General features: G+C 32.9%; 1 protein-coding gene across 3 annotated transcripts; it reads right to left on the bottom strand.

The window, feature by feature from the left end:
* Positions 1 to 2,254: 2,254 nt before the first annotated feature.
* Positions 2,255 to 12,586, bottom strand: LOC108838170 (DNA-directed RNA polymerase IV subunit 1). 3 transcript variants are annotated; one of them, XM_057008786.1, is made up of 20 exons: positions 12,572 to 12,586; positions 12,353 to 12,502; positions 8,314 to 8,410; positions 8,085 to 8,205; positions 7,868 to 7,989; positions 7,741 to 7,779; positions 7,433 to 7,651; positions 7,200 to 7,352; positions 7,021 to 7,116; positions 5,057 to 6,940; positions 4,804 to 4,973; positions 4,665 to 4,731; positions 4,448 to 4,566; positions 4,207 to 4,355; positions 3,889 to 4,142; positions 3,619 to 3,792; positions 3,397 to 3,534; positions 3,039 to 3,307; positions 2,829 to 2,940; positions 2,255 to 2,763 (listed from the first exon to the last, which is right to left on the bottom strand). In XM_057008786.1, exons 3-20 carry the CDS (start codon positions 8,395 to 8,397, stop codon positions 2,581 to 2,583), a joined length of 4,353 nt encoding a protein of 1,450 aa, XP_056864766.1. In that variant the 5' UTR covers positions 8,398 to 8,410; positions 12,353 to 12,502; positions 12,572 to 12,586; the 3' UTR covers positions 2,255 to 2,580. The 3 variants fall into 3 exon arrangements, with proteins under 3 accessions (XP_056864766.1, XP_056864767.1, XP_056864765.1); XM_057008787.1 differs by lacking the exons at positions 12,353 to 12,502; positions 12,572 to 12,586 and adding an exon at positions 9,263 to 9,399 and having other exon boundaries at positions 5,057 to 6,379; positions 6,500 to 6,940; XM_057008785.1 differs by lacking the exons at positions 12,353 to 12,502; positions 12,572 to 12,586 and adding an exon at positions 9,263 to 9,399.
* Between the last annotated feature and the right edge of the window lie 2,576 nt (positions 12,587 to 15,162).

Consider the following 15,162-nt stretch of genomic DNA (forward strand, 5'->3'; position numbering starts at 1 on the left):
GATGATACATTTCCCAAGACCCTCTGTCCATAGTATATATGAGATATTCATTGCCCATCCTAGATAATTTTCTCCAGAAATTTCTAGGGTATCATAATCCAAGGTTGACATCTGAATCATATCAATCAATCAATTCTTAGAATTCATGCATTCAAATAATCAATCAAACATGAAAATACTTTTAGAAATTTTATCACTCAATATATCAATGGTTCACACCAACCAAAACAAAATTTTCTAACAAGTATTAATCAATCAACATGAAATATCCCTTTAAGCAATCAATGATCAATGGTGAGCATTCTAGCAATATTCCTATTTCAAATTCAGTATGGAATATGCAATTTAACATAAGCTGAAAACTTTTCAGAAAAGAAAATTTTTTTATAAAAGGAAACTTTCTATTTTTTTTTTTTCAGAAAATGAAACTTTCTATTTTTTTCAGAAAAGAAAACTTTCTATTTTTTCAGAAAATGAAATTTTCCACTTTAGCAGAAAGGAAATTTCAACAAATCAATCAATCAAGCAATCAAGAAAATAATTCAGATTTCAGTTTATAGAATTTATAGTTTATGAAATCGACCAAGATGGGTTTAAGGGGTGATCGATTTCTATTGGCTCCGATTGATCATTCAGATCATAAGGTTTTCGAGATCCAAGAACACTTAGTGTTTTGGTTTTAATTGATTTAATCAATCTCTTATTGAATAAGGAATATTTGTGCTTATAACAACCTAATGACCGTTTGATCTAGCAACTTAACGGGAGAACTAAACCAAATCTTAATTCCTCAAATTTATTTAGGGATTCAATTGTCCTAGGTTTTTAGGTTCATCAAATTTTAATGTTCAATCCTTTAACAAACCACCAAATTTGTTTTGATATGGTTCCAAAGGATGTTTCAGATTTTATTTACCTTTAGATTGGAGAGAATCTGAAACTGGACCACCTAGAGAGAGGAGAGAAAACCGCGAACGGCTTGAACGTCTATCGCGAGCAAGGAACGGGCTGATCGGATCGTCCGGAATCTCTACCGGCTGTTGGATGAACTGTCGGATCGTCTGGTGGCTTATCGGGTGCTGATCAATTCGTCGGATGGTCAGGTATGTGTGCTGGTCGGATGAGAATGGAAAGACAGCTAGGGTTTCCTTTAGTAAAAAGGAAATTGTCAACGCGGATTGAAACGGAGGTGGAGAACGCGTCTGAAGTCGGATTGAGACGTGGTTTGCGGCGCTGGATTCTTCTCGTCGAGAGATTCAATTTGATATATGGAACGTCGGCTAAATCCTTATAGTTTGAGAGATACGTCGATTTGAAGTTGCGTCCGAATTAGGGTTTTGAATCAAGTTGACGGTGCTTCTTGTAATAGCTCGTGAGAACGCGTCCGGTTTCGGATTGCGATGAGGTCGACGGCGTTGGATTCGTCTCGTCGAGATCTTGAATTGGATAGGTGGCTCGTCGTCTGGATCCGTCGGGTCGAGGAGATACGGTGTTTTGAATTTTCGTCTGATTTCTAGGGTTTATGGTGGTTGATGGGAAAAAGGGTTTCAAAATTCACTCAAGGTTTTCTCAGAGCTTTCGTGCTGATAACGTGTTGTAAAACTTGTATTTATTCTTATTATTGATGTGCCAATAGGCATCTATATATATACATGTTACAAGGAATAGATAAATGGAAAGATCCTATTTCCAATAGGAAATAGGAAATACATGGAAATAGTATTATCCTAATACAAAACATAAATATGGTAAAGTCTAAGTCTTCCTTTCTTCCTCATGCGTCTGGTCCGGTTCGGTATTGTATGTCCGGTACGTCCGCCCGGTACTGTCCGGTACGGTTTGGTTATGTCCGTCCATCCAATGGTTTATAACATAACAGGGGTTTTCAATGAATTTTAAATTCTTTTTACCAAATACTCAATCCAATAACACTGAATTTAGGTCTGGATATAAATTACAGTCAATTCTATTAAATTACCCTATTCAATAACACCCTCTAAATATGCGCTACATGGACTTTAACCGATCTTAAACCGGGAAAGATCGTAAACTAACCGGCGAAAAATATAGATAAGGTTGTTAAATTACACCGAAATCAACATCATGCCTAAAGAGGGAAACACAAAGTGAAATGTGCATGTTAACAAATTCTATGAGAATCCCTAGATCTTAACAAGATGCCATAGCCTGATAGCCATAGGGATCAAAAGAAACTGAATGAAAACCAATCTAAACCTGATAAAGAAAGAGCAAAAAGCATAACCGGATATTTCATTCATAGTTAAACCGGGGACATTAAAGAGTTTTTACGAACAGATAAACAGAAACAGAACAGAAGCCTACTTTGCCAGCTTCTCGTTGCTGCTTCCACTAAGTGATGAACCTTTAAGCCTTTCTAAGGTTGAAGGCAAAGGTATCACATAGTGAAAGGAGCAAAAAGAAGCTTAGAGCAAAGACAAGCTTTTCCCCTATATCTATCTTTCTATCTATCTACACAACACACACACACACACACCCCCCTTCCTACATTGTCTGATATTATATAAACAAAAGACTGTTTGTTTTTTTTGGAGTTTGTTTCTAGATAGTACCAGCCTGCCCGGCACCTTTTCTAAGGTACTTGGCCTTGTAGAAGTTTACCCTCTTAGGAGCAATGATCTCTGTTGCTCCCAACACACACTTGTGGTAAGAGAAATCTTCTGTTGTCCCATCTGTTCTCACCACCTCAAAGCAACGAGCATTCCCATGCTTAGAATTAGCCACCTGCAAAGACAAAACCATGTCAGTATCTTTTAATGTTAAAAGAGTTTTTTCTTATGATGAGTTACCTTAATTCCTTGGAAGCCTGGTCCTATCTTCTCATCTCTGTTGGGGTGGAAGAGAAGAGCCATCATCAGAAGTCTCCCATCCCTCTCATTCAACGGAGCATCGATCTCATAACTAACAAAACAAAAGCCAAAAAAAAAAGGATGATTAATCTTTATTGTTCTTGTAGCAAAAAGAATTGAAGACCAAGAAAGGCTGTTATGTTCCCTTACTTGTAGAGAATGCGTTTCAGTGACCGAGAAAGCTTTTCGATGTCGTCCCATGTAAAGATCATTCTGAGCTGCGACCTTGTGAGTCCTTTCCCATCAAGTGTTTTGACTGCTTTCGAGAGAGCGGTGTCGAGCGAGGGGAATGACTGGACCGTGAACTTGTCTGATTTGAGCAAGGAGCTTGTTGCACGCACAGCCTTTCTCTTTGGAAGTGTCGCTGTTTTACTCAGAAAGTCATACACGTCTACCGGTGTGCTACTAAACCCATGATTCTGATAAAACATATGGAGACACTAAATAAATAAGAACCATTACAAGAACTTGTGATTAAACATAATAATGTAAACGAAGTAGTTGTTACCTTTGGTGAGATGATTATTTCGAACTGATCTCCAGTCCCAAAAGAAGGAACTTTGCCCCAAGCTAATGCTTCAATAGATCCTTGAAGTTCGTCTGTGACACCTTCCTTAGCAGCTTTGAGAAAGCATTGACTTGGGCTCTGTAGATATTTAAAGAAAGCAATTTCAAAACCGGAAAAAAGAAAAAAAAAAGATACGTTGGTAAGGTTTAGGTTACACAATACCGAGAAGCACGCTTGAGTAAAAGGTGCAGGAGTGGGCTCAGCTTGTCTTTGCTTACTCCAACCTTTGGGGTTTAATGCCACAAACTCTCCAGTAACTGAGAGGCAATCAGCTACAAGAAGCAGATGTTCCCGCAGCATAGCCTTACCGGTATCCGACACTGCAGACTCCAAATCCTGCGCCATTATAACCAAAAGAAAGTCTTTTAGACATTTTAGAAGCGGCAAGACCAGAGTCTACTCTACTCTACAAACTGTATAAAGGAAACTAACCGCTAGGAAGATGCTCCGACCAGCGTCTATTCCATAAACCGAGCAGCATTGTCGGATATTATCAGGATGGCTTCTTGTCCAATCGATCATATCCATTATGGGAAGGCAGGTTTCAAGAAGAGCGCTCCAAATGTTCTTTTTGCCACGAACTCCATGCATAGTAACCTTCAACAAAAGCTCACCCTCCATATGTTTCTTCGGCGCTTTTGGTCTGTCAACCCATAAGATCTCCACCTTTTTAATATCTCGGTAGCCTGCAAGAACACAACTAGTTAATAATAATAACAGAACAAGAACTGTCCTTGTTATTAAGATTACCTTTGACAGGAGAGTCTAGAAGAAAAGGGATCAAGACAAGTCGAATCGCCTCAAGTTCCAAAGAATCCTGCGTGGAGGCTTCAACAACAGTAACTGTGATGCATAGTCTATCACCATCCATTGACTTATCATCCCAAGAGCAGTGGTTCCTAATCAACAACACATAAATGTAAAACAGGTTAGTATCATCTTTAGATGCAATGATGCCAAAATGGTAAAACCTTTTGAGGATGTATCTTACGTGCTTTGGATTTCTAAATCAATTACATCAAGCTTCAGTTCTTTCTTCCTGTTCGCATACTGTTTGTTTAATGAAGAGACAACAGATTCAAGGTCTAGTTGTTTCTGCTTCAGTACTTTCTGTAGATTTGCAAAAGAGGTAGCACACATTAGAATAGAATGTTTTTTCCATATATTATAGACATGTAGGTGGGTTTGTATCTGTATGAGTTTTGTACCTTGGAGATGTGAAAATGGCAAACCCACGAGCTCATAGGCATCTTTGTGTTACTCCTCGGAGAGAATCTATTAACCAAAGATTATAAAAAATTTAGTAGAAGCCATTGAAAGAAAGAGTTTTAGAAAAACGTTACTAACATTATCATTGATGTTGAAACAATCTCTGAGAAACACAGTTTCTCCAAGTGGTTCTTGATGTCCAATGCCCCGTATTCAAACCCATGCTTCTTCTTAGAAAGTGTTTCAGACAAGTACAAAGACATTGTCTGTTCTTTTAGACCTTTCTTGGACCCACACTCTAACACATTCTGCAGAAGAAGAAGAAGAAGAACACAAAGTGTGAATATGATTTATAAATAAAAAAAAACATTAAGAAGAAAAGAGAGCGAACCTTAAGATTCAGAAGAGGAGAAGTTTCAAGAAGGCTAATGGGTTGATCTAACGCACTGTAAGCAGCCTCGGTGAGAGCACAAGCAGAAAGTGATCCAACTGCTTCACCTGTTATGTCTTCATCAGCAGTCTCATAACGAAACTGAACTAAATGGTTGCCGAAAGAGTTTCTCACTGTCCCATCATAAGCAGCGTATATGTCTCTCATAAAGAACATCAGTTTCCTGTTAAGCGCCCCCGGGATATCAGCATTACCGCTGAAGGAGCTGTCACGGCTTGTCACGGAGTGAACAAAAGACTCCAAAGGATTCAGACCAGTTAGAAACGAGTTCTCGATGACACCAAACGGGACAAATGACTCATGAGCAGCGGTTTCATCTTGTCTTTTTGCACCGCGAAGCGGGCTGTTGGGGTCGTTCCATGAGGCACAAGTCAGCTTACGTGGAAACCCAAAGGACAACGCAACTGAGGAGTTTTGTAGACCAACGCACATACTGTGCTGAGCAAGCTTCCCCATGTTTCCTTTGCTACCAGCTTTGGACATGATCAGAAACGAGTTTGATTGGTCTCCGTATCTATAAGCCAGAGCCTGAACATCTCTGTAAGCATCTTTGAATGCACTAACCGCAAGTTTGCTTAGCGTTGCTGACCTCTGTCTATCGTAGCAGAAGCGGTCCAAATCTGCAACCAGATCTTCCTCCTCTTCTACAATACCAGCGAGGAAGTCTCTATAAGACTCGACCATAAGCTGCTGCTTGTTGCAGACCTGTTCAGCTTCTTGCAATCCGTACCTTATCTCCTCTGTCAAGTTTCTCCGAGCCTGTGGATCAGAGGCCAAGTACAAATCCGCTAAAGAAACACTCAGTCCTCGATTCAGTTGAGAGAACAATTCTTGAACAGAGTACATGATATCTAACACTTTCTCTTTATGATCCTTGAGCAAACCCTGGATGAAGTTTCCTTCACCGTCACGCAACCACGCAGACCCATCAGAGGAAGACAAAAGCTCTCCGTTGCTAACAACCACATCGTTCAGAGGGTAAGTGTAGTCAAACCCTGGAGGGAAAAGCATCCCAAACAGCTGCATTCCTGTCCATTGAGGCTCCCTGCTCGTAGGAGAAGCTTTGATAATAGCAGGCGGAGGAAGCTCAAAGGGGCAGTACATCTGCAGCTGCTGCATCTGAGCTCGATTCAGAAAACAGTTTGTCTCCACGTTAACCAGATAAGCTGCTGTCAAGCTGTCTTGTCCTAGGGAAAGCAAGTTACGACCGTTCTGTCTGTTAACAAGCTGCTTGTCCAAAGCCACAAGCTCGTCGAGCTCAACCTTGGCTTGGATCGACTGAGGAACGTAGCCGTGAAGACAATCCCCATCGAAGTCACCACGAAACGGCAAACAGCAGATAGGGTTCAAGGAGACAACGGAAGTAGTAGGGAGGAGTTTAACCGACATTGCAATAAGCGAATGCTGATGAATGGAAGGCGGTCTGTTCATCAGCACAGTGTCTCCATCTTTTAACGTCCGTAAGATGCTGTCTCCAGTCTGAAGATCATCGATGACTCTGATAGCCACTAAGTTACCTCCTCTTCTCACGTGTGTCTCTCCTCTCTCCAGCAGCTTGTGGAAACAGGAAGTGACGAGCCGTTCTCTGTTCCAGTCGTTGAGATTCTCTGACACTTGAAGCCTCTCAGAGATCCTCCGAGGTATACCGATCTCGTTAAGCTTGAGAGAAGGGTCACCTACAACTACTGTTCTGAACGTATGGTCGCTTCTTTTACCAAGCAGCACATCTTTCATGAATCTTAGACCGCACAGTTTTGGAGTGTCTGACTTCTTCTGGTAAGGATTTGCAGATTCTTGACTCGGTGACATGTTTTCTGAAAAGAGCTGTAGCCAAATAAAAACAAAGAATGAAGTTACCATCACAGAGGATTACAAGAAAGAAAAGAAGCTTTGAGTTAACTTACTCTGGAATACTGCATGCATTCAATCACACGAGAACTCAGCTCAAGACCATTTCCTTCAAAGCCAGCTAGTTTCTTGTAGATACGAGTCCGTTCATCCTAGAAAAAGAAGTGTAACAAAAACCATAGTATATATGAGACGTTATTACATCAAAAAGAAAACGTTTCAAGATTCTACTTACAAAAACAAGTCGTGCCCCGGTGAACTGATTGACCATTTCGGATACACGATGACCGTTTGGTGTAACTGGGAAAGATGACAGAGGAAGAGAGTCAAACATGGGAATATCCTTCCTGATCAGCCTCTCATCAATCCCACACAACAGTGCATACACCTGCCATAGAAAGAAAAAAAGTGAAAAGTTTCAGACATTTGTTTTGTTCAGACCAAAACAACAAAGTCACTCATGTCTACCTGTGCATGAGTTAGAATCCGCCTGCTTGGTTTCAAACAGCTTTCATCAATGTTAGAGTCTTTTGGCAGAAACTCCCAATAATCTGGAGGTAGTGATGATAGTCCCCGTTTACTGAGCTTGAACAGATTGTCTTCACTAACTTCACACACAATTCCAGATCGCCTAAAGACTTCTTTTGTGGTCACCCGAAACTTCATTAGAGGGTAACCTGTATTTGACTGAAAGATTCAAAAAAAAAGAAAAGAAAACAGTAAGAAGAGACAACATATAAGGAGAAGTTAGTAGCACAAAAGATTCTTCTTCTTACAGTGCAGTATCTACATCTCTCAGGCCGGTCTTCACTACTCTGTACAATGCAAAAAGACATTGTTAGCACATTTACTTAGAAGCATGAAAAGGGTTTGTAATGTAATAATATATTTTTTTTTGAACACCTGAGACTGCTTTTTCCGCATGTATTTACATCCAGGGCAGATCTTGTTCAACAATGCAGCTATCTCCTTAAGGAAATACGGGTTGATCACCGGGTACTTGAGGTTAATAACCCCAAAATGACCTAAACAGAAACCATAAAATACACAACCATAAACAAGCTGCAGCATCATGGGCATGGAAACAATATAACAGAAACTGGATGGAGTTAATTAATACCTTCGCATACTTTCCTGTCTTTGCTGCCACATGATCTGCAAACAGAATCTGGATTGGGGAGGCCTAACCGGGAATCAGTAACCTGATTTGCAGCTTCAACATCCATGACAGCCATGTTCTTCTGTAATAACAAAAAGATACCATTTTACATTTATTTAAGTTTTGCTCACTCACTAACAAAAGAAAAGATGTAACTATAGGGTTATTGAATATTCAGGGCAGCACTTACTCGGTCTTTGTTACTAGAAATGCTAAATCTTATAGATTTGAGAGTCCCCATAGGCACCTCAAGCTCCTCGCATTCCTCCTCCATGTTGCAGAATTACCTACAACAAGATAAATTCATCAGTAAGGCCAAGTGAAGAAGAAAACAATATTTACAGTTCTCACACCAATCAGACAGAAACCAAACAACTCTATCACTTGATCACTGAGAAACAGACAACTATTGAGTATGGACAAAACAGTGAGCTAAAATATGTTTCTCCCACTGGCCTATCAAAAACAAGATCGAATTTATTAAAAAAAAAAGGTGGCGATTTAATATTTTGGTTCACAGATAGAATCTAGCATGAACCCACACATGTTCAGACAAAAAAAAATTATTTTGACAGAAGACACAGAAAAGAGGTACAAACTTTGAAAACACACATTATCGAAAGTCTACGAACTTTTGGAACACACAAAAAAAGAAAAAAAAAACGTTTCAAAGAGAAATCTACTACAAAACCCCAGAAAAGGAGAATATATTCCAAACAAATATTGCAGAAAACACACAAACATACCGGAAAAGTTTTAACTTTAACCACACATTAACACTGAAGTTTTCATTCTTAGTAAAAAAAAAAAAAAAAACAGAGCTAAAACCCACTAATCGAGTTTTGAGAAAAAACAAAGAAAGACAAAAAAAAAAAACCCCCCATTTTCAAGAAAGCTCACGGAAAACCCTTGAAACACTAGACGATCTCGAAACGAAACAACATGCATAACCGAAACAAGCTTAAATTAAATCTTTCAAAGGTTTCGTAAACGAAATTAGATTTCATATATGAGGATGAGGATGAGGATGGGATCAAAAGAAACAAAACTAGTTGAATTCTCGAAAGAGTGATCAACAGAGAGAATCGTAAAGAGGAAAATAAGCAGGATTGGAAGCAATGTAGTCAAATTTTGCTTACTGGTTTTTCGAAATCGGAGGCTAAGACGACGTTTGTGCTCCCCCCCGCCCCAACGAAACGGCAAAAAGAGAGAGAGAGAGAGAGAGAGAGAGAGAAGCAGAGAACAAATAATCTCTTTCAAAGTCCAATGAGACTTTGGAATGTAAAAAAGAAACGGAAGAAGATGCTATGGAAATACCGAAAGTACCCCTTGACCTTTTTTGTATTTCCTTTTTACTTCCTTCCTCTGTTTATTTATTATTTTCCAGTTTTATTTGTCTCTCTGCTTAGTTTTTTTTTTTGGGACAACACATGTCTTTGTTTAAATTACCTTATTTGTATAAATTCTGAACCTGCTGCCTAGAAAAAGCAAAACATTAAAATCCTGCCTCTTGACCAAAAAAAAAAAATCCTGCCTCTTGCCAGAATTCCACCACTCTTCTTATAAATTATTATTACTAGGGATTAATCCGTGCTACTATTTTTACTTTGGTTATTTTGATTAGTAAATGTTAACTATACAATTAATCTTTTAGACATTGTATTATGAATTGTATGTTTGTGTAAATAATTGAGTGCTTTGTATTTATGGGTTATATAATAGAAAATTTTCATAATTTTAGATTAAAATTATTGTATTCTAATGTTGATGTGAGTATTTTTGTGATATTTGAATTTTGTTGTTATTCGTGTGTTTAACCTAAATGATATTGGTGTTCAACCATTTATTTTTTCTGGAAATAGAAAATAATGGCATTATTAGTAGAACATATCAAAATGTATCTAATTACACATATTGTATATTTACACATATTTCTTTAGAAAAAAACAGAATAATATACATTTTTCAGATAGATGTTTAATGTAGTTTTTCATTTCTTATATTGTATATTTATTCATTATTTAGTTTTCTTATATTTATTTATTCTAATTTTGTTGTTTTTATATCTAATGGTAATATTACGATAGATGTTTAATATAATATTACTATTTTCTTATATTTTATATTTACTTATTATTCATTTTACTATACATTCTCAGATAGATGATTCATGTAATTTTTCTATTTTTATATTGTATATATATACTTATTAATTATTTTTCTTATATTATATATTTAATTATCTAATATTGTGATGATGTTTAATTTATTTTTTCTATTTCTTATATGTATATTTACTTATTATTGATTTTATTATACATTTTTCAGATATTTCTTATATTATATATTTACTTATTTTAGTTTCTCTTATACTATATATTTACTTATTGTTTAGTTTTTCATATATTGTATATTTATTTATTATTATTTTACAATACATTTTCAAATAGATGGTAAATATATTTTTCTATTTCTTATATTTTTCTTATATTGTATATATACTTATTATTTATTTTTCTTGTATTGTATATTTACTTATCTAATATGACGATAGATGTTTAATGTAATATTTCTATTTCATATATTGTATATTTACTTATTATTTATTTTACTACACATTTTTGGATATATTTTAATTTAGTTTTTTTACATTTTATATTGTATATTTACTTTTATTGTATATTTTTCTTATTTTGTATATGTAAATATTTTAAATTTTTTTACTTTTGTATTAAATGATAATATTACGATATATGTTTTATGTCATATTTATTTATCATATATTTTATTTACTTTTTATTATATTATATATTTAATTATTCTAATAGCACGATATTTAATTTAGTTTTTCTATTTTTATATTGTATATTTACTTTTTATATTTTTATTATATTTTATATTTACTTATTCTGTTATTACAAAAAAAAATTTAATATGATATTTCTATTTATTATACTGTATATTTACTTATTATTTATTATACTATACATTTTCGAGATAAATGCTTAATTTTGTTGTCTATTTCTGATATTGTATATTTACTTATTGTTTTTTTCTTTTATTGTATATTTACTATTCTGATTTTTATTCTTTTATATCAGATGAAAATATTACATTAGATTTTTAATGTAATATTTCTATTTCTTATATTATATATTTACTTATTATTTATTTTACTATACATTTTTAAGAGAGATGTTTAATTTTTTTTCATTCCTTAATTGTATAATTATTAATTGTTTATTTTTATTATATTTTTTATTTACTTATTCTAATTTTCCTACCTTTATATTAAATGATAATATTATGATAAATGTTTAATGTAATATTGTTATTTCTTAAATTATATTCTGGTTTTTCTTACATTGTATATTTATTTATAGAAATATTTACTTATAAAAATGTTTGGAAATAATAAAAATTATATATTTTCAGATAGATGTTTAATGTAGTTTTTGTATTCTTATATTGTATGTTTATTCTTTATTTATTTTTAATTTTTATATTGTATATTTACTTATTTTAATTGTTTTTGTTTTATCTAAAATTCTAATAATAGAAAAGATGTTTAATATAATATTTCTAGTTTTATATTTTAATTTACTTATTATTTATTTTACCATACATTTTCAGACAGATGTTTAATGTAGATTTTCTATTTCTTATATTGTATATTTTCTTCTTATTTACTTTTCTTATATTTTATATTTACTTTTAATATTATAATAGATGTTTAATATAATATTTTTTATTTTTTAAATTGTATATTTACTTATTATTTATTTTACTATATATTTTCAGATAGATATTTAATTTAGTTTTCATATTTGTTATATTGTATATTTACTTTTTTATTTTTATACTGTATATTTACTTATTCAATTTTTTATTTTATATCAAATAATAATAGAGAAATTAGGCTCTATATACACCATTTGACCAAAATTAGGCAAATGCCTTCTACACTATTCAATTCTTCGTAGTCCAATTATACCCCTATATCTATGGATGCCATATGATCCTAGATTAAGATTGTATTTGTTGAAGAAAGAGAAAACTGAAAATCAACTTTATAAATTAAATTGACATTCCTAAAAGCTGCGAGACAAATTCAGATTTGTATCAAAAACATAAATATACGACAATGGTTGTATACATAGATATCAATGTATTCTCTTTTTCTTATCCACTTTTGGGTTTCATCATTATCACTGAGACATTTTCTTTACCTCAAAGTTGAGAGTTTGAGTACACCGCACAGCCGCCGTAGCTTTTGATAAATCCACATCATCTCTACAAGATGAATTCTTCTTCAAAGGTAAACTCTTTCCTCTCCTTCTCCCTTTCTTTATATGATGTGGATCTTTCTCCCGTTTATCCTAAATATTTTAGAAATTTAAAGGTTTTTTGGGAAAATACAGAGCTTTATTCAACCAAATAGAGCTTACTGGTTTGTGTTCTTCCTTGGCCACCACCTGCAATTCCGGAGCACCCTCTCTTACACAGTTATCACAATCACTTATTGGATATCTATTCTATATATTTTATTTAAATGCTAACTGATCTTGTTAGTTTTGCTTTCTTCGTTTATTGTCTCTATATATAATACTGTACATTGTTTTCAACATAAATAGTGCTGTATTACTAACTAAATATATAAATTGTAGTTAAGATGTTTTCGTAACCATTACACCAAACATATTCATAGGTTTTAGCTTTTATATCATTCAGAGAAATCACCACTAATAATTCCAATTTCATATAAACTATTACTCCCTCCGTTTCATTTTATTTGTCATTCTAGACTTTTGCACACATATTAATAAAACATGTAATTTTATATATTTCCAAGAAAAAAATACAATTACTTGTACAACTAACCACATTTTAACCAATAGAAAAATAAACTGGAGAATCTTATTAATACATTTTACATTAAAATTCTAAAACGACACTTATTTTGAAACGAAAAATTTTTCCTAGAACGACACTTAATCTGAAACGGAAGGAGTACTTAACAACTAACAATGATATATACTCCAGATGATTTTAATGATTCCAAGCATACATATTGTTGTTCTTAGCCACCACTTTTCTGATTATCACTTTTCTATTTTGTTACCCACTAAATGTATAAGTCACCGTTATCTGTGTTTCGTAACCTTTTACTGCAAATGAACTACCTACTGATTACTACAAATGATATACCACTAATGATTCCAATTATCATATACACTATTAGTTAAACGCTAACACTTATTAGTTAAACGCTAACACTTATATATGTTAATTAACAGCTAAGAAATGTGATATACTACTACTTACCTATGGTAGCCTCTAATATTTGAATTATCCGTTAATATAGTTTATTACCTACTGTTGTCCACCATTACTTTCCCATCATATATACTAATGATCTTAGCTAGTATAGCCATAACTGATGCAGTACGTTACCATTCCTTTCGGTAGATCAGTAACTCTATTAATTGTATAAATATAATCATATTACAATATTTGTTAACAGCTAAGAATGATCTTTACTAATAGTGTATAATTTTGATATTTTTCAATAAATCTTCTAGATTATTTCTCTAGTTAAAGGTGCAAATACCAACCACAATCGTGTGGTTTAAAATCTGTGTAGTCACAGATTTAAAAATGAACACAAGGCTATCACTTTCAAAGTCATATCGATGAAGATATGCATGTTGGTACTTTACTAGGTACTCTACTAGACTACTAGAAACATGGCTTATGCAGAAGGGTAGTATAGGAATAACAGTACCAATTTGTTACAGTATTCTACCATTTTAGACAGAAAGTGGTAGATTCTTAATATTGACTAGTTTTAGGTATATACAGCAAATTGTCTCATAATAATATTACATTAGATGTTTGATGTAATATTTATATTTACTTATATTTATTTTTCTTATATTATATATTTATTTATTTTAATATTACGATAAATATTTAAAATAATATTTCTATTTCTTTTATCCTTTATTTACTTTTTTATTTTACTATACATTTTTCAGATAAATTTTTTAGTTCATAATAAATTCAGGATGCTGACAAGATAAAACTAGGTGACAAAAAACGAGGATAAAATCACTCTTCTTGAATGTTTCTAATCTGACTATTTTGTAAAGGGGAAATTGTTTTTAGGCCCAAAAACAAGTATATTGTCATATTAGACTAATTTCAAATTTGTATCATTTTTGTATATAATAACATTTTCTATTTATAAAATAAATCAAATAAATAGTTTTACAAACAATCATTTTAGAAAAATAGGAACTACTGATGAAATACCTATGTTAAATTAGAGGTATTTTTTTGTTGGCAAAATGTTTAAATCAAAATTGCAGATTTTGTTCTACGGAAAGCAAAATTGACATTCTACGAAATAGAAAATAAAATCGACATTTTCATTAAATCTACTAACTGACGAATACGTCATCTACGTAAATTGAAGTAATCTAAAAGTATTTGCAATAGACATGCTATGTTTAACCTATCGCCTAAAATATTTAGAACACATAATCTACACATTCCTCAGATATCTAAAATCTATAGAAATTGAGTTCAAACATGTTCAGTGTATTCTACATATAGTAAAAAACGTATTTTATGAATAAGTATGAACAATTCTGAAAATATGAGAAGAAAATATTTGGAAATATTCAGTTTCTATATTTTAAAAATCGACTTTTGCACCAAAATAAATTTTTAAAAAGATAGTTTTATTTTTTATAGATAAAAGATCATTTCCATATTTGAAAAATCATTTTTATTATTAAATCTTTTAAGAAATATAGATTTCTATAAAATTCATGTTTTAAAACATATTTAGCAAATCCCTAAATAATATTCTCTAAATTATAGTAAAAAGTATTTGAATCTATGATACAATATACCAAAAGGTATATTAAATAAATAAATACTAAAATTAGTTTTTAATTTAAATATATCTTAAAAATTTGAGGATTTTTATTTTTTTTGTTTAATTTTAACTATAATATCTAAATATATTAAA

This window comes from Raphanus sativus, chromosome 4 (genome assembly GCF_000801105.2).
Source record: "Raphanus sativus cultivar WK10039 chromosome 4, ASM80110v3, whole genome shotgun sequence".
Classification (NCBI taxonomy): domain Eukaryota; kingdom Viridiplantae; phylum Streptophyta; class Magnoliopsida; order Brassicales; family Brassicaceae; genus Raphanus; species Raphanus sativus.